The 21,702-nt window shown below is 34.9% G+C and overlaps 1 protein-coding gene across 1 annotated transcript; it reads right to left on the reverse strand.

Annotated features, from left to right (window-relative positions):
• Window positions 1-30: 30 nt before the first annotated feature.
• LOC144441912 (solute carrier family 12 member 9-like) lies at window positions 31-21,448 on the reverse strand. Its single transcript, XM_078131170.1, has 10 exons — window positions 21,158-21,448; window positions 20,330-20,464; window positions 13,335-13,469; window positions 12,596-12,898; window positions 11,748-11,855; window positions 11,424-11,535; window positions 10,973-11,130; window positions 10,424-10,506; window positions 9,056-9,180; window positions 31-8,770 (listed from the first exon to the last, which is right to left on the reverse strand). Exons 1-10 carry the CDS (start codon window positions 21,330-21,332, stop codon window positions 7,420-7,422), a joined length of 2,685 nt encoding a protein of 894 aa, XP_077987296.1. The 5' UTR covers window positions 21,333-21,448; the 3' UTR covers window positions 31-7,419.
• Between the last annotated feature and the right edge of the window lie 254 nt (window positions 21,449-21,702).

A 21,702-nucleotide genomic window follows, 5' to 3' on the forward strand; every position in this document is an offset into this window, starting at 1 on the left:
TATTTTATTTTATTTTACTGTCACAAAGCAATCACAAATCAATTCTCCCTAAACAAAATGTAAGTTATCTGTACAGTACTGTTACACAAAGGACTAAAAATGACAACGGATTATAATATCTACTTTTAGTATTCAAATTAAAAATCAGAAATTAAAATACTGTTACCATTTGTCCATTAAAATGAGAGGAAATGAGTTTACACAGACAAAACCTGTGTTTGTTGGGGGTTAAATAGAACATCACCACTCTTAGAATTAACAGAAGCCCATGCCACATTTAGTTCCAGTTTGGGTATTCGGGGTATTTGCACTCGTGCATTGTTTTCTGCTGTAAACTTGCTACACTCGTGAAAGTACGGCGCAGAGAACACTACAAACACTATCGCAAATACCCCGAGTGCACCACACTTGCAATCACGTGTCGTGGGGTATGTCATCTATGACCTGTAAATGACAGAATCTCAGATGCATACACTTAAATATCTATAATTTTTCTTATTTTATATTCCGAAACTAGCAGCATATTTATCAATATTATAATTGAAGCTATTAAACATGTCAATACTGCATCCCATCTATCACTAAAACTTGAAGCACCAACGTCTTGATCAAAAAAAAAATCTTACTAAAACTGCCATGCACATGCTGCAAATGACTTCAACTGCTTTGGATACCAAAGTATGCAAATAATCTCAAATATCTTGCATACTAATGAGGTCATTTACATAAACTAGCCATACAAGATAGTAGTTTGCACATACACAATTTCTTTTTCACTGATTATAAAAGCACTGACAATGATATGTAATGTAACTGTTCTTTCCACAATTGTATTAAATACAGTAAATTCTCTCGCCTTTGATTGTAAACTCACAAAAGTTTGATACATTGGACGCTTTCTAACCTGTATCAACATTTGAAATATGTCTGAAAATTAATTCACATTTTTTGAACGAAAAATGTAAACCTGTCTGATGAAGTGGATCATGACTGACAAGATTTTGCTTTTTTGAATTGTCTGTATTTTCATCTTTGAATCAATCAGTTATGGAATTTGAATGTTTGCTTAGCAACCGACTGTGGTAAGACACCACTTCAAATTTTCTGGTAGGTCACATGGCAACCATATTGGAGGGAATGTGGCAAACTGTTCTTTCTAGTTGTAAGACCTACTGTAAAACAATGTAGAATCAATATTTCCACCAGGAAGTGCAAAATTACTACACTACCACTAGTAGTAATTCATCATATAGAAAAGTTTTCTTGTTTTATTAAATGAAAATATGCATAACAATTAGTGTGCAGAAATCGCCGCAAATTTTATTTTGACAAAAAAAATGTGCAATACAAGAAATTATAACAAAATATTCTTTGGAGAAATAATGTTATTTTGTGACTTCATACACTTGTATGTACTTTCAGTAAATGAGTACTAAAACAGTTTGAAGAATCCACTTGTCTAGTTTCACACCTCTGTTTATAGCCTATGTGCAAAATTTTAAATAGAAATGTTATTTTAAAGCATTGCTGACCTTCCTTCCAGACACTCAAAAGTAAAAAGTCAAGGAAATTATTAACTAACAGTACTGATAAAATTTGACTTTTGAAAGTATAGCTAATGTTTATGAAGACTTTCAGAGCTGTTGTCGTCTGATAACCTGCATACTGCACTGATTGTCACTTTCATAGCTGTTGTCGTCTGATAACCTGTATACTGCACTGATTGTCATTTTCATAGCTGTTGTCATCTGATAACCTGTATACTGCACTAATTGTCACTTTCATAGCTGTTGTCGTCTGATAACCTGCATACTGCACTGATTGTGACTTTCATAGCTGTTGTCATCTGATAACCTGCACTGCACTCTATTTAAAATTTAGCTGTTGTCATCTGATAACCTGTATACTGCACTAATTGTCACTTTCATAGCTGTTGTCATCTGATAACCTGCATACTGCACTGATTGTCACTTTCATAGCTGTTGTCGTCTGATAACCTGTATACTGCACTGATTGTCACTTTCATAGCTGTTGTCATCTGATAACCTGCACTGCACTCTATTTAAAATTTAGCTGTTGTCATCTGATAACCTGTATACTGCACTAATTGTCACTTTCATAGCTGTTGTCATCTGATAACCTGTATACTGCACTGATTGTCACTTTCATAGCTGTTGTCATCTGATAACATAAACTGCACTGATTGTGACTTTCATAGCTGTTGTCATCTGATAATGTATATACTGCACTGATTGTCACTTTCATAGCTGTTGTCATCTGATAACATAAACTGCACTGATTGTGACTTTCATAGCTGTTGTCATCTGATAATGTATATACTGCACTGATTGTCACTTTCATAGCTGTTGTCATCTGATAATGTATATACTGCACTGATTGTGACTTTCATAGCTGTTGTCATCTGATAATGTATATACTGCACTGATTGTCACTTTCATAGCTGTTGTCATCTGATAACATAAACTGCACTGATTGTGACTTTCATAGCTGTTGTCATCTGATAATGTATATACTGCACTGATTGTCACTTTCATAGCTGTTGTCATCTGATAATGTATATACTGCACTGATTGTGACTTTCATAGCTGTTGTCATCTGATAATGTATATACTGCACTGATTGTCACTTTCATAGCTGTTGTCGTCTGATAACCTGTATACTGCACTAATTGTCACTTTCATAGCTGTTGTCGTCTGATAACCTGTATACTGCACTAATTGTGACTTTCATAGCTGTTGTCGTCTGATAACCTGCATACTGCACTGATTGTGACTTTCATAGCTGTTGTCATCTGATAACCTGCACTGCACTCTATTTAAAATTTAGCTGTTGTCATCTGATAACCTGTATACTGCACTAATTGTCACTTTCATAGCTGTTGTCGTCTGATAACCTGTATACTGCACTAATTGTCACTTTCATAGCTGTTGTCGTCTGATAACCTGCATACTGCACTGATTGTGACTTTCATAGCTGTTGTCGTCTGATAACCTGTATACTGCACTAATTGTCACTTTCATAGCTGTTGTCATCTGATAACCTGCACTGCACTCTATTTAAAATTTAGCTGTTGTCATCTGATAACCTGTATACTGCACTAATTGTCACTTTCATAGCTGTTGTCATCTGATAACCTGCATACTGCACTGATTGTCACTTTCATAGCTGTTGTCGTCTGATAACCTGTATACTGCACTGATTGTCACTTTCATAGCTGTTGTCGTCTGATAACCTGTATACTGCACTGATTGTCACTTTCATAGCTGTTGTCGTCTGATAACGTATATACTGCACTGATTGTGACTTCCATAGCTGTTGTCGTCTGATAACCTGCATACTGCACTGATTGTGACTTCCATAGCTGTTGTCGTCTGATAACCTATATACTGCACTGATTGTGACTTCCATAGCTGTTGTCGTCTGATAACCTATATACTGCACTGATTGTGACTTTCATAGCTGTTGTCGCCTCAGCTTATTAGAAAATCCTATATAAACTTGGTAATGCAATTTATGAAAATATTCCCATAAGCTGATTGGTCACAATGGGGAGTTATTACATATATACATCAGACTATTTACTTTAATATTCAAATGAAGCTTCCTACGGTCGCCGCTCCTTCTCTTCAGCAGCTCCTTGAAATCTCCTTGGATATAAAAACATCTCCGAATGTCAACATTTTCAAAAGACGCTTAAAGACTTGCATCTTTTAGAGAGCATTTTCATTTCATTGTAACTCTAAGCGCCACTGAACATTGTTTAACTTTGGATATTTGGCGCTATATAAGTTTGTTTGATAGATAGACGTCATTATTTAAAAGTACATGCCTTGGGTAACTGCAACCCCCCCCCCCCCACCTTACATGTACCCAAGTCATGAAGTGTACATGTAGTGTACATGAAGTGTACATGTAATGTACATGAAGTGTACGTGTAGTATACATGAAGTGTACATGTAATGTACATGAAGTGAAAGTGTACGTGTAGTATACATGAAGTGTACATGTAATGTACATGAAGTTTACATGTAATGTACATGTAGTGTACATGAAGTGTACATGTAACGTACATGCAATTTATATACAATGTTGATATCTATATATTCAAAACATAGGGTATTCCGACAGTGGTTTAGGATGTGTGGCAACATTAATTAGTTTGAATAGCTACCATAAAATGCTGAGAAGATGACAACTATGGAAGTCACAGTCAGCATAGTAAACAGCAGATGAGATTATTACAAAGCAATTTAAAAAGAATATTCTTATGATAACTTGTACAGATACTGTACTCTGGCTTGAGCCATACAATAGACGGATACTTTAGAGGAGAAAAAAGGGGCGATACATCAACCTCTGGACGAAGATTAATAAAAATCTGATGTCATGAAAATTGGAAAAAACAAAAATGTATTTTGGTGTTATCTTAAAAAAAATGTACATTCCTGAAAAAGAGGCAGTAAATGTATTACATCAAATGTACTTTACAGAAGAAGAAATTATAAAAAGGGTTTAAAAAAAACAACAACATTGTACTAAGAACTATGCTTTATGCACAAGACCTGTATATATCAGTCTTTTCGGACAGTGAAAAATTCACCAAGAGTTCACTGATTTGTACTTTTACTATAAATATTACCAGATTGTTACAACTGGGCATTATACCATGTGTGTGATCAAGTTCAAATTACTTCATACAGCTGCACTAGCGGCAACTGAACATATATTTTGAAAATGGTTTGTGAGATACAATAAGTTACTCGTAATCATACACCCTGATAGTATTAAATCACCTATGAGTGAATATACGTTATGTAGCTGTATACATAGATTAAATCAAATTGATTTTTGGGTCCGTACCCAAAAATCAGTGCCTGATTCATTAACATGTTATTCAATATTCATGAATAACTTGAGATCAACCTCTGATTAACATATATAATGTCTAATTATTGGTATTTTAAACACTTTTCAGTGAATAGATTGTGGTTGTCTGATTGAAAAATGATACTAGTTTTAACATGGCGACAAATTCAGGACCAAGCTTTCACTCAAACTTTAAACTTGTCACTACATCACCTACTTATAATATTGACCACTAATGAACTAATACAGTGTCTTTTTATAACTAACTGACAAATTATTTAAGAATGAATATATATTTACTTACTTGATGAAAAAAATATCCCAGGTACAGTTAGTGTAACTTTAAACTTAAAGTTTCAAAATTAAGGTATAGACCTAAAAATTATTTATACACCGTATAAATAGAAATTACAACACAACTTGCTTAAAGTAAATTATTATAAAATTAAATTCAAAAACTTTAAATTTACATTGCCATGACACCATAAAAAAACAAAGTAGAAAGTTAAGTTATACACAAAGCAATCTTCAAAATAAGCTATTTTACATTTAGATGAGTAAACTGAAGTAAAGCACTTTCTCTATGTGCTACACTCATTTCTAGCATTCAAATCAAGTGTAAAAGTACACTGTTTCAATTGGTTTATTTACAAACCTAGCATGTGGCCTTTCTAATCACAGTATGATGCTATAAACGATAGTGGTACATACAGAAAACACTTTACTTTGGTGTTATATGTTGTAAGCAGTAGCTCGACAGTTGACTTGCATATTAATGAGATGATTTACATGTGATTTTGATTTCATAAATGAATAATAATGAGTTGAAATTCAGCACAAAGCATACTTTAAAAAAACCTGTTTAATGTAGGGTACACTTGAAAAGTTGAATTGCATATCAATTAGATGATTTACATTTACTTTGGATATTAGACTTGAATATATGATAATGAGGTGATTAGCATATCCAGTTGATTTTACACATTAGATATCGTAACTTCTTTATACATAATCAAATGCATGACATTAATGAACATTTCTACCATTTGAGTTTTAAGCTGTACTCAATTAAGAACATTTTTTTATCAACTTACTGCAATATATTCTAGAATATGATTGATATGCATTTAGTCTACAATTTATGTCACTTATACAAAAATATTACACATCTTTACTATTAATTCACAACTCACAAAGTTACAAGGTTCTCATATTAATATGATTCAAATATATATATTGTTTCCTTAATATCTAAATACACAGTAGTTCCGGTTACCCAGACTCTCTGCCCTTCAGCAGAGTCTGGGGTATTCTACGTCAGTGATTGTTACGAGATGGACAAGATGTAGAGAGACTGACCCACAACATGACCTCCATAGTAAAATCACACGGTAGTAACTCTTGCTAGGAATATTTGGTTAAGCTCCTAACAAAGACGATTTTCAAAACATTTGTACCATGATTTCTGTTTAAAAATGTATACAGAGTTAATGAAAATGTCATTTTCTTCCAATCACCGGCTGTCACAGATCTCGACAGCAGCCATATTCCTCCTTGCATAAATGATCTCTGCAATGCCCATGACTCTTGCTCAGCGATCAAGTGAGGCTAGGTAACCGAGACTATATATACAGTACACCTTTTCAATAAACAGCGCCCTCTAGTGGTACAATCTAATGGCCATTTATAATGGTCGTGGCCAAAACCAATTTTGGATTTTTGTGCGACTCAAATTGATGTTACATAATGGTACCCATATTTATTCTTCTATTTCCTATCACTTATATTTTATGATTCTGACCAAAGCATAAAAAATAACACCCTCTATGGCCAGATCAGGGAAAAACATCATTCTTGGTGTAACGCCTAGGTATGATGACGGCAACTTGTAAATAATTGCTTATGTGACAGTAACACATAGTGGTAACTTTCAGCCATGTCATATAAACTATGCCAATGAGGCACATATGCAAAAGTACTTTGTAAATGAACTTAGGACAATTCAAATCACGCTTTCATTCCCCATTTAAGGGTAAAAAAAGAATAGGGAACTTGCAAACCCGCCATGTTGAATGTTGCATCATGGGAAATGTGATAATAAATACTAATCAATTAGTATTGTAAACAATATTTTTATTGTTTGTAACCACAAATAATCAATTCATAGTTACACTGACCACTATGGGAGGTTTATTTTATCAGTAGCTCCAGATTAGGTATTACGATAACAACAGATAATCCCATAGTCCTTTGCATCTGAGCATGCTCAGTCTGGATTGCAAGTTCCCTATTACACAGCTTTTCTCATCCATTAAACATAATACCTAGTAACCAACTTGTAAGGGTACTTTTATGAGGGCACTGTTTAAGGGAATGGTTCGTCATTCTTATAAGCTGCACTACCATTGGTCACCCTGTGTTGTTGTCAGGACAACTACTGTTTAACAGAGGTTTATGGAAATATTTTCTAACAACAGTGCTTCTAAGCTGCTCTCCTATTGGTAATCTTGTGTTGTCAGGACAACTACTGTTCTACAGAGCAGTTGACGTGACTGCATTGATGCCATGGACAAGGAAAGTGGGTGTAAACCCCTCTGTCATGATGTTAAGTTGTTCAAGGTATCGGGCGTGTAACGACTGATCAGCTGATGGCAGAGGCAGATAGCAGAACGTCACCACCGTCTCTTCCTGTTGTTGTTTGACAAGTTCATTGATACTTCGTAAATATTCATCGGTGATATCTTGTTGTCTCGTTACTGGGTACATCTCCTCTGCCTCAGCCTCAGGCTCCACTTTCTTAATCATAGCAGTGATGTGTTCCCACGTGATGATTTTAATCTTTGCATTAATACGCAGCTCTGTAAGGAATGTATGCAGCTTCCTTTCTCTATTCCTGGTGGCTTCACCTTCCCTGTCAGCGCATAGGAACACTCTCATGATTGTGTGCTTCCTCCAAACTGGAACCATGTGTAAGATGCAGGACAACTGAAGCAGGAACAAGCACGCTGTATCCAAATAACCAGCCGTCTCCGGTTTAAAGAAATTAACCGGCCATACATCCAAGAACATCTTCTTTTTAGAGGTAAAGACTACATCTCTGTCCATCTGATGAAAATACCTAGCAATACACACATTCTTCTGTAGCTTAATAGTGTCCTGAACAAGTGACACATACTCTTCAGCATCAAGCTTCTTTGTATCTTCAAACTCTCTCAATGGTTCAAAATGGTTTTCCACATTCCCTACAAACTCGTCTGACTCCTCGAACCTGACTTTAGTCTTCTTGAACAGGTTACCCTTCTTAAATGAGTCTTCTGGGAGACACTTGTCATAGAAACCAAGCACCACGGTATTTGGTTTCATCCCACCTAATCCAGACACACGCAATAAGTGCTGTACACCATCACGGATTGTAGCTGAAAGTGTAAGCTCGACAAATGCCTTGATCTTTAGCTCATCAACCAAACTCAGCCAGGCATTATTTTCTACAAGAAGTGGATCACTCGGGAAACTGTCCAACTGCCCAACCTTCACATGCCCCATAATAAACAGCCCACCTTTCTTTACATCGTTAACAAACTGGATCAACTGACAACAAGATCTTGGGTTTGATATCAAAAGAATCATTTGAGGCCTCCAGAATTTCACATGATCTTTGCGGATGTCTAGTAGAAGCAGGTACTTCCTAACTTGGTGAAAGATCAATGCCTGGCTGATGGATCCCCAGCTGGCCTCGGGAGCTCGGTAATGGATATAGAAGAACAAGAGGATGAGAACAACGATACTGACAGAGGCATAGAGGGGGTTGATTAGGAACATCATAATAAGACAACCAACCATACCAAGCAAACAGGTGTGCCAACTGAAATAGATGAATGATGGTCTGAAAAAAAGAGAGAAAAAAAGTGAGCATCATTCAAAATACCAGTTCAGTTACTTCCCTATCCTCTTAAATGCCCCCCCCCCCTCCCCTCACATCATCCATGTTCACTTGGCATTTAAACGAAAATATCACAGTCCTAGTATAGGGATTGGTGCCTTTAGATCCAGGCATACTTATACACCAATGTATTGTTGACTTAAATTTCAAGATGTACTGATTGAGAAGGGAGCAAATATATCTAGTGCTATCTATTTTGCATTGATTCAAATTCAAACATCAACTTACCTGAAATTTGGAGCTGATGCCCATTCCAAGCAGAGACAAGCCAGATTAGTGGAGGCATATGACAACAGGAAGAAGACAGAGACGATAGGTGCAATGGCATTGAGTTGACCAATTAATAAAATCACCTGTAAGTGACAAGTACAGGTAGAAAGATAAATAACCTCTGATTAGTATTCATGAAGTAATCAAACTTTAAAGCAGTTCTAATACTTATATTAAAAATTGTTAGGGCGGTTCACAACATAACCAAAAATGTTGCTTCCTACTGTAATTGCTACGGAACAGTAAGGAGTATGGTAAAAACTTCAATGTTGGATAAAAAAAAAACTTCATTGCTTTAGTTAAGCTTCAAACAACCCCCCCCCCCCACACACACACACACATACACACTTAAATTAGCCAAATTTGATAACTGTTACAGACAGAACAATAACTTTCAAATCAGTATGGTACAATGCAGTACTAAAATACAAGACATATATGTAGTGAGATAAATACTCTTTTATTGAAAATTCAATGGTTGTTGTAAAAAAGTTAGGAACGACAAAAGCATCAACAGTAAGAAATATTAAAACCTCTAGTTATACAGCTATGCATTCAACCCCCACACCCCCACCCCATTCCCTAACTACAGTTTTTATCTAATTCTGAACTTTGACCCCATCTCTAAGTAGGTCAAATATTTATATCTGGCAGTAATCAAGACAAGATTGTAAACACATAATATAAAGGATGATTCAAGCAGAAATTAGATAATAAGATCAAATAAATAAAACAATTGGCTGGCCTAATACATAAGATTTTAATCAGATTGGGTCAAATCTACCAGCTTTTTTACTGAAGCTCTCACCAAAGTTACGGTACAAGATATGGCAATCTTTGTAAATTTGACCAGATTTCCATATGTCTGTAATACCAGAAATCCCAATACTTTAATGGAATAAAACAGTGTTTGTATAATACACTGTACTAAACATCCATGCATTAACATAATTACATGTGCACAGAAGCATACATTAAGAATGTACACATACATACACAAGTGTACATATGTAGATGTATATAAACAACATCCATGACTGTACAAATACATTTACATACATACATACATACATACATACATACACACACACACACACATACATACATACATACACACACACATACATACATACATACATACATACATACATACAAACACACACACATACATACATACATACATACATACATACATACATACATACATACATACATACATAATATACAAACACACACACACACACACATACATACATACATACATACATACATACATACATACATACATACATACATACACAGATATTCAAATCAATAAACACTTACCTGTACTAAAGCCCATGACAAAAGGACTGCTGGCCATGGGTTTCCATTGGCGGATTCATGTTTAAAAGGCCGCAGAATGATCCCTGTAACAGAAAATGTTGAAAATGCTTTAATTACTAAGAAGACACCTCTGCAAAATAGTACAATTCATTTTTCTGAGAGTATGTGACCCGTGCAATGATCAAAGTCATAGTTGAAGTAACGAAAACCTTATTGATGAGTTCTGATCATCAGTGTAAAGTACTACTCTACAACACCAATCTGATGAAAGAGTGCAGCTGAATACACCACTCAATGACATAACAACAAACTTACATCAATTGCAACAGAAAGTACTCTAGTAGCACCAGTCAGATTACTTAGTGCAACTGAAAACAATGCTGCAATGACGTAAAGACATACTCTCCAACTATAGCCTTGACCACAGGTTTACTGTTTGCAACTGAAAACAATGCTGCAATGATGTGCAAATGTACCAACAATTTCATCTTTGGCCAATGCATTAAGTGCAGTTCAAATGATGCTACAATGACGTAACAAGAAACTTACCGACAAGTTCATCCTTGGCAACTGCATTAAGTACCCTTGAGGCACCAATCAGATTACTGAGTGCAGCTGAAAATGATGCCGCAATGATACCTACCACTACAAAGGGTGACCATACATTGATTTCTTGCATGAAACTGTAGACTTCATGCAGCAAATCTCTGAAAAATGAGAAAACAGGGAGTACACAAATTAGTTGTCAATTGTGTGTATATGTTTCAAAAGATTGATAGGCTGTAAGGCTACTTTTATCAATTTTAAAATAAGTGATTTTGAGTTATAGAGAATAGTGATGCTTCCTACTTGATTATGGTTTACGTCAGTTTACTACCATGCACTAGCCTATGTCAAACAACAAAATGTGTCATTCAAGATGGCTGCCAAATTTCAAACTGACCTTGAAACTAGATACCACTAAAACCATCACGGCAAAGAACTTTCTGTTATATCTTACCTGCTACATGTTAAGGCTACAAGTAACGACACAATATTGTAAGTAATGTATGTGAACACACAAGCTAGGATAGTTCCCAGGGGAATAGATCGGCTCGGATCCTTTAAGTCTCCTAATGGTAAAGAAAAGAAATTGTAGTCTTGTTTAAACAGTTGAACTTTCTCCAAGTTTTATTCTGATTAGTCTAATAAATAGCATGGTGTTTATTTCTGCTGTGTAAGAGCAAAAAAGTCAAATAGACATTCCTGGAGATGTCATTGGTACATACTTCTTTGGACGGGATTTTGTTGTTATTGTGGTGTTGAAATGAAATGTCACACTCACCTGACATATTCGCACCAGCCATGATACCAGTTACACCATTGAAGAAGACAGCAAAAATTACAGTAAAACTAAGTTGATCACCCGTAGTGTAATCCACAGTGTAGTTAGCTACAGGACAAATTATACAAATATGTTTATATTTTGAGTTGTGTAATTCACAGTATAGTTAACTACAGGATAAATAAGTTGGATTGTGGGTATTGTGCACACATACACTGCTGACAGACAGTCCATTCCTATAGCTATGAATGTATGTACACCCAGACACAAACAGACACACACACACACACACACACACACACACACACACACATCGACAGACAGAATCCATTCCTATAGCTCCTCAAGATGGTGCTTATTATACAAATAAAGTAAAATCGAAATGTAATACAAATTTAGGCCAAATAAAAAAAGTTGCTTGATTCCAGTTACCCGACCCCCACCTAGTTTTTCATGCCAACCCTAAACTTTTTTCTACATATTCAAGAAAAAAAAATTGTGAAAATTGTGAAGTCTTGCAAGAAATAGTGGATGCAGAGACTGACATCAACTGAAAAAGACAATATAAACTGTTCTTCTAATCTGTAATGGCTGTACATCTGATGAGAAGAAGCCAATAACACAGAGACCATATAGAAAACAAGAGAAAACATAACTATCTGAACTAGACACTTACATATGAAAAAAAAAAAAATTCAAAAAATAAAATAAAAAATCTACCTACCCCACCTATTTTAAAATTGAATCGGAACCACACAATTTTTTTTTACGCCTAACAAAATACAAAAGGTTTGCTCTGCCTCCACAATATTAAATTAATAACTGAGATACAAAGTGTTTTCACCTACACCATAAATTTTCTGAGAAGTCACCGTCCCCTAGACCATAATACTCAGCGGTTTCATTGCCAAACACTGCCTTGTGATTGGTATGGGGTAGAGGAACAAAATCTCCATCAACGACAAAGAAACTGATGAGGACAGAAATCAACGCCACTATGACAGTCAAAAAAATTAGCAGAACTGTCTTGGCAAACATTTTGGCTCCAATTAGACAAACAGCACCTCCGATTACAAGAAGTATAGATGAATACAGGAACACCCACCACTGACCAGATGGTAGTCCTAATGACCCCTCAGGTAGTAGGAATCCTGAAATCAAAACAAAATATTTGTATATCATGGACAATATTTGTCATTTTCACAATTTTTTATAAGGGATACAGTTCAGATAATTCCTCATCACAGTGTACAGCATGTCTCCCATAAGCCCTATTTTAAAAGAGATTGCACAACATCGGTTTGGTGAAAATGAATTTTCTGAATCACTAAGCATAAAGAAATGAAGTACAGATAAAACCAACCTCACCTTTGTTCCCCTTGACTCACAAAGAGAGATTATTGACATTTAGAGGAAAATATTATGGTCTAGCAAAAATCAAAATATTGTCAAACCAAACATCTTATCCTTATCTTTCACCTCTTATATTGCAGAGATATAAGAAAAATAGTCAATACTTTCTCTGTTATGTAGACATTATCACTTACTGATTACAATGTCCTACACTACTGGTTTCTTTTTACTCACCTCCTGGTCCAAAATTGTCCATAATTGCTTCTATTAAACCTAGAAGGTACAAGGCTGAGGAGAAGACATTGGCAGCAAAGAACATAATACCTATACTGCCACCAAACTCTGGACCTAAAGCTCTACTGATCATGTCTGGTGGATTAAGTCAAGGATTAATCACTAAGTGACTGGTTGATAAGATTTGTAGAGACAAACAGTGACGGACAGAGATAGACAGACATACAGGCAGGCAGGCAGGTACAAGGAGATTGAGTGGCAATGACAGAGACAGACAGACAGACAGACAGACAGACAGACAGACAGACAGACAGACAGACAGACAGGCAGGCAGACAGACAGACAGACAGGACAAGGAGATTGAATGGCAATGACAGAGACAGACAGACAGACAGACAGACAGACAGACAGACAGGGACAAGGAGATTGAGTGGCAATGACAGACAGACCGCCAGACAGACAGACAGATAGACAGACAGACAGACAGACAGACAGACAAACAAACAGACAGAAAAGATACAGAATTGTATTTCACCAATACATTTGTGCATGTACATTAATCACTTACAATACAATACAATACAATAACAATACAATAACAATACAATAAAAACAATACAATACAATAACAATACAATACAATACAATACAATACAATACAATACAATACAATACAATACAATAACAATACAGGCAAAAGAATGTCATTCTTTAACATTGTTTTCAAACAAGTCATAGTGTAACTTATTACAGCTTTGAAGATATCAAATATTATACCTATAACCACTCTCTAATCCATGCTAGTCAGTAAGAAGTACACCATAGGACTTGAAATTAGCAGTACTCCAGGGCATAGACTGCTAAACATTGCAGCATTTACTTATAAGTTGATTGTCAGTTAGACCAATAGAATCAATAAAAATTTGTTGCTGAGACTGTTCACTTGTCTAAATCTGACTTTCAACCATACAATCCTCTTTCTCACAAAGGGGCATTTGTTTGTACACAAGGCCAACAAAAAAAAATTGTGTGTTTTCGATAACGCCCAATTTCAAAATAGTGTGGGTAGGTCGGATTTTTTTTACCTTCAAGGATCTTTTCAAATGTTCTGTTCATATTTACAGAGGTCAACAGAGAACATTTACAGAGGTCAACAGAGGCTTCTGATCGATGTAATTGCACTTTCTGTACTATATGCAGAAGACATTGTGTGGTTCTCTGTATTCCACAATGTTGTTTTGATGTAAATGACGTCTTCATATCTCACTATTTCACTTCGCAAATTTTTCTGATTTTTTGATATTTTTTTTGAATTACCTAAAAAAATGTTTAGGGTGTTCAGTAAAAAATTAGGTTGGGTCGGGTTACTAGAGCCAATTTTTTTTTTTTTTTTTTTTTTTTTTTTTTGGGGTGGGGGGGGGGGGGGCTACTAGTTAGCTAGAAGAGGATTGAATTCAAGCTTCTGGAACTGACTAGAAAAGGTTTTTTTTGTACGACACTCGTGTATTCAGGCATGAAATTTGTAGATTATTTTTAGGCCACAAAGTCTTTTGAAATACAGTGCACACCTTTTACAAGCATTCTTGTTGAAATCTAGAGCATGTATTATAACTTGAAGAGGACTTCCACACAATAAACAACAATGAATGCTTTGTGTTGTGTTTACCACTGGTCCACTAGGGGGTCTGACTACCTAGCTAACCCTACATTACTTTCACATGACATCATCATCAAGGTGTGAATCGTGGAATGGCGATTCTTCTTTATGAATGAACAAAGGTATTCTTTGTGTCATACATGTTTGGTCATAAATTCAAACTAAAAAAAGTACTCCTAAACTTTTTGATAGGTCAGCCCAAAATTATAAAAACTTTGGAAGAATTACAAGTGAACAAAGGAACTTGTGTTGTATGAGTTATACACATGGGTGAATATATAGGACTCTTGAAGTGTTTTATGGTTTAGCTGAAAATAGCAGAAACATGTTTAGGTTTGTTTAATTCATGACTGTACTTGTGAAGTAATTTATAGTTTATGCGTTAACACATACACAATTTTCTTTTAGCTCTATGCATTACATTTATCTTGCAGTCCTTTAAAAAATCCAACTGTAAAAAAAGGCGTTTTGCAAAAAAACTAAAAAATCAGGTGTTTGATTTTCTTTTATTTATGCATGAGCATGAAATCAAGACTTGTTTGTTGGTTATCATATACAACATTACGTAAAGTGAAACTAAGGAATAAGTAAACACGAGGCTGTCATTTAGACTGAGACATTCTTTTGCCCTGTACAGTAAACAAAGTTATTGTACCTATAAATGGTGAAGTACTTGTCTCCCTGGAATGCATTGTGTGTCTTTCAGCTTCTCTGTCTGTCTGTTGTACACATTTTGTCAAGATTCTGAATTCATTTTATGATACAAGGATTAATTTTCGGCAGAAAATAGACACTTGCTTGTTCTTAATTTATAAAACACTTTCTTCATTGTTATACACACTCTCACACCTACACACACACACACACACACACACACACGCACGCACGCACGCACGCACGCACACACACACACACACACACACAAGCACTACACATACACATACTTTTAAACACACAAGCAAACATACACACAAACACATACTCACACATACAGTCACACACACAAACACACACGCACACATACACACACACACACACACACACACACACACACACACACACACACACACACACACATGCTACCCAATGAAATAGTAATAAAACCTGCTAAAAATGTTGAATGTGATAAGTTATGTCTGTTTCATTGAGAGAAAGTGTTACATGAAACCAGGAAGGATATAGAACTAAAACTAGTTTCCTACAAAACTGAAATTTATGAAATGTGAAGTGAAATTCACTGAATCAAATTAAAACCCTCGCCTATAAATAAACAAATTTTACTTTACGACCCTTTCCAAGATTTGAGACAGTTTCTGATGTTTTTTAGCCTTTCACAGTAGTGAACCCATTAGTATTTCAGTCTCTATTCAAGGCTACAGAATGACTCATGGATGACTTTTCAAAAATTCTCTTTTTACAACTAAATTTACATGAAGTCTTGATGATGTTTTACCATAGTTACCAACTAATTAATCGTTGTCTGGTGAACAGACATTGCCATAAACTATCATAGCATTGTAAAATAATCTAAAAATTATTAATGGTTATTCACTTGTTTGATTTTTCAGACCATTTACTGTGTTTATATATTATGGTATAAAATAGGACTAACACATGCTCAATGTACTGTTTCAAATAATTTCAGAGGCAATAAAAGAGATCTCAAAGTAGGTATCCTGTGTCTAGACATTCTCAAGCATTATAGTTCAGATCACTAGACTATACTTAGTGTAACTTAGTGTATATATTTATATTTATTAGTGTATATATTTCTTACAGAACACTTGTTTTCAGATATGTTTTTGTTTTATTTTATTTTCTGTTTTGTCGTTTTAATGTTGTGTGTCTGGGCCATTGGATTAAGACTAGTTCCACTGAACTATTTCCATGGCCCTCACCAGGTGACCATGCAATATTAAATTATATTTTTGTCATGTACACTTTCCCAGTCTAAGTTCTGTCATCCTTTTTGGTGGAAATAAAATGAATCAACATACATTAATCAGTGTTCTTTCTAAAAGCAGTAAGTAGGTAAAATCTACCCCACCTTTTCTAATATTGAGCGTAACCGGAAGCACACATTTTTTTTCATTAGGCCTTACTAGACTCTATATTAATCAATCAGTGTTCTTACTAAAACCAGTAAGTAGATAAAATCTACCTGCACTCCCCAAGTGCTTTACTGGCTATCAACATACTAAGCCTAAATGTCCTACAAACCGTAATTAAAGTAAGTCTATCTGCTAGACTGTCAGGCTTTCTTTTGATATTAATATTATGCAACTGAAGGTTACATTGCACCTAAGGTGCACATTGAGGACACTTAAAGGTATTGTCATTCTCAGCTTTTGTTTGGCAACCTGCCAAACATAGATCCAAGGTCTTGTTACAAAATTTCAAGTCAGAGGGAAATAAACAATTTTAATTATCAATTTGATTACAAATTTCAGCAAAAGTTATAATTTCCTCCAAGATATGCACTTTAAGTGTCACATCTTACTATCAGTGACTCTGTGATTTTTTTTTATCGATTATCTATCTTTTTATTTTTTGGTCAAATTCCATAAAAATATCAGGTTGTTCTAATTATACCATAGTTATAGTAAATGGACCATAGTAATGTAAATAGCATAATTGATTTCAAACCTAACTGTCTAATAGATATACCTATCACACCCAAGGACAAATATTTATTTTTCTGATTGTCCTAATACTTTTGTACACTTTAATGGAAAGGCCGGATTTAAAAAAAAAAATATTCATAGCTTATCTTACCTTCAAATGTGACCTTCCTATGGAGAAACTTGACATTGAAATTTATGAATTTACTACCAAACTAGAAAGACTATACAGTTTCAATTTGGCGATATGGTTTTTTTTTTTTTTTACATTTTATGTCTTTAGCTATGATTACACAAACAAAATACAGGCACATAAAATGTTATATTTTATCTCACTGTGAATACAAATAAACAGTTTTGTGCTTGAATCTTCATTGTCTCACCCGAGAGTGATGTTGATTTGTGTTCACTGTGGGATAAAATGTATTATTTCATGTAAAGACAATTAAAACTACAAATCTGAATAAACTATAGTCACACAAAGTTTACAATTCTCCCAAAAATATATATATGAGATAAAATGTATCAATTCATATGTTTGCACATATCAATGTCTACTTTTGTTTTATGTAATTTGTAACAAAAAAATGTGTGAGATGTAAAAAAAAAAATATCCCACCCTTACTTGAAACTCTATAGTCACTCTCTTTTGGTAGTACAATAAGAATATCAATGGGTGGCAAACATGGCCATGAACCCTAGAGAAATGCAATCCTGATTTAGATTTGTACATGATATTTAGTGAATGCATTGTGAGTACTTCCCTGTCTATTTAATAGATACATTATGCAACAAAACACCGTCCAACCACATACACATAACGAGAACCCATTGTAGTATACCCCTGATGATGCTAACGAAATATCAGTGAAAATTTAAGATTTCTTTTAAACAAATTTTTTGACACTGTGCATAGAAATGTTCATTTGTGACTCTTAAATGGGTTACAAACAATAAAATAAAATTGACATCAAACTGTGTAAAATTAATAACTGTATTAATCATAATCAAATAAATTATTTTGAATAAAAAAAGACACCAGGTATGTCACACTAGAAAGTGATGTTAGTATATTATTAGTAGTAAATGAGCATCTGTGACTAGTTGCACACCTCAACAGGATTTTTTTAAAAGTTGGAATCAAACTTATGGAACTGTGTCAAATTTTTACATACTGTAGTACACTAAACAACTAACAAACTCAAAATAATACCAAATACAAATATCGTATTACAATATTGATTATGTAACAATATTTATGAATATTATATTTTGGGCTTATTTCTCAATTCAATATTCAGAAAAAACATATTTGGCATACTATAATGTGACCTGTATGCAACAAAAATGCTTCATATGAGGTTTTTGTCAAAATTAGAGGCTGTAAATATTATGTACAACACATGGTTATGATGAAATGGTTTTAATTTAGATTTACCAGTCTGTACAACATATGTTATTATCTAACACTATAAATACTTAAGAATTCATGAAAGTCACACTCAAAAATTAGAGTAGTGGGCTCAAAGGACTTGAAGTATTCATGACAAAATTATTGAACAAGTCTGAAAAAAAAATGGTTGAAGAGATAGTGTAGAGTTTAACATGACAGACAGAGACAGATAGACAGACATACAGACAGATATATATATATTTTTGTTTTGTTCTCAATGACCAGCTGTTGCTAGGTGTGAGATGGACTAGAAATGGAATGTAAACAAGCAATAGAGACATGACATAACATAATAGAGGGGAGGGGGAGGGGGCTGAAGTAGAATATAGAAGTAAAACATATTACACCTGCCTCATGTTTATCAATCAACTCTTTCAATTGAAAATACACCAATTATTCAATGTTCCTGACCCCAACAGATGCAGACACACACATACTGATACATACAGACCCATCTACACATGAACACTGACACACACATACTGATACATACAGACCCATCTACACATGAACACTGACACACACATACTGATAGACACATCTACACAGGAACACACTGACACACACACATACTGATACATACAGACACATATACACATGAACACACTGACATACACATACCGATACATACAGACCCATCTACACATGAACACACATATACACACACACACACATACTGATACATACACACATATACACATGAACACACTGACACACACACATATACTGATACATACAAACACATAAACACAGACATACACATACTGATACATACAGACCAATCTACACATACAGACCCATCTACACACTGACACACACATACTGATACATAGACACATATACACATGAACACACACACATACTGATAGACAGACATATATACACATGAACACACTGACACACACACACAGACTGATACATAGACACATATACACATGAACACACTGACATACACACAAACACATACTGATACATATACACATATACACATGAACACACTGACACAAACATATCTACTAAAGTACACATACATGTATGATACATGTATGCTGTATGTGAACCAGTTTACGAACACAACAGATGAATGAATAGAATCCTAAAAGATTACTAATCCTGACAACCAAACTATACATGAAAACATACCAACGTGATCATCTGACAGCGAGTCTGATGAAGTGTGGTTTTGTTTATGTAATAGTTGTAAATCAAAAGTTGTATTACTTTCATCTATCCATACAATGCAAAATGCAAACATAAAGGATACAGTAAGCACCTCCCCCTTCTATAGCACCATTTGTAGAAATAGCACAGATGGATAGTACTGTCATTCCAACAATGAAATATGCTAGTAAATACATCCCAACAGATCCAATAAATCCGGCATTTCCTACAACAAATCCTTCACACACAAAAAATAAATGAAAAGGAATTAGTCATTCTAGGCAAAGAAGTCATGTCATGTGACATATAGACAAGTCATTTTTTAAAAGAAAAAGATTATTCTTACATTCCTTCTATTTACCCTCTCTTTCTATGTCACCCTCCCTCCCTCCTCTCTCTCTCTCTCTCTCTCTCTCTCTCTCTCTCTCTCTCTCTCTCTCTCTCTCTCTCTCTCTCTCTCTCTCTCTCTCTCTCTCTCTCTCTCTCTCTCTCTCTCTCCTTTTCTTTGTCTATCGTCTTCTTGTCTTTCCATCTCCTTCTCAAGACACCTCTAACTATGTAATTCAGTCAGTGCTGACTCAAGTATGTTTTTGCACCGTGATTACAACCCAGTCATGATTTTTAATTTTTAAAAAATGGAAATAATTTAATTCCGTAATTCGTATAAAACTGTCCTTAGAAATTCGGCTAATGATTCATAAAAGTAAACATTTCTCAAATAAATATTTAATTTCGGCATAACAATAACAATGAAACACAGAAGTAAATAAATATATTATGTGGTTCTCCTAATCAGTGATCAGAACATTATTGTATCACCTGACCTTGATAGTCGGGGTCATACCGGTCAACGCCACATGAATCATAAATGTCCACATAATGATATCAGCAAGAGTGACTTACATTGCAACTTTTATATGTGTCAACCTACCTAAACGGAGAAAAAGAATCACGCTAAACATAGATAGAACGCAGGGGATAAAAACACCCGAAAATGTCGACAACTGCCGGGGACCTTGTCCATCCTGTATGCTCTGTGTCCTGGACAGTCGATAGTGTAGCAATGCTGTGTTCTCTGTGAACAAATTGTCCTGTCTTGTCGGCATTTTTGGTCTTCGAGTAGAACAGAAAATATTAAAGTAGAAATAGAAGAGATCGTATGATTAAAAAGACTGAGTTCCAGCCGATCAAAATCAGTCACTTGTTGTTGCGGCCGACTTGACTGTCCTCAGTTGATCTGTCATGTGATGACCTGTGAACCGGAACCCCTAGGTGAGTTGAAGAAATATATAATGCCCAAATAAGGAAATATGATATAACGTACACATGAGGGCGTCAACTCAAACTACTAAAAGTTATAATTTATTTCATAATGTTATTGTGGTTCTTTTCATAGACAGATATCCCGGGGGTACATATAATTGTACACAACGTAGAGTGAAAAAATACAGCAAGTGTATTTACTACGTATGTACC

Source organism: Glandiceps talaboti, chromosome 11, assembly GCF_964340395.1.
Source record: "Glandiceps talaboti chromosome 11, keGlaTala1.1, whole genome shotgun sequence".
In the NCBI taxonomy this organism is placed as follows: domain Eukaryota; kingdom Metazoa; phylum Hemichordata; class Enteropneusta; family Spengelidae; genus Glandiceps; species Glandiceps talaboti.

What these genes read in the sequence shown, in the direction of transcription:
- LOC144441912 (XM_078131170.1), bottom strand. Translation starts at nt 21,332, where the DNA reads ATGCCGACAAGACAGGACAATTTGTTCACAGAGAACACAGCATTGCTA. An exon ending in GATTCTTTTTCTCCGTTTAG is followed by an intron (nt 20,465 to 21,157) that starts GTAGGTTGACAC and finishes TTGTGTGTGAAG; the next exon opens with GATTTGTTGTAGGAAATGCC. An exon ending in GGACAATTTTGGACCAGGAG is followed by an intron (nt 12,899 to 13,334) that starts GTGAGTAAAAAG and finishes TTTTGATTTCAG; the next exon opens with GATTCCTACTACCTGAGGGG.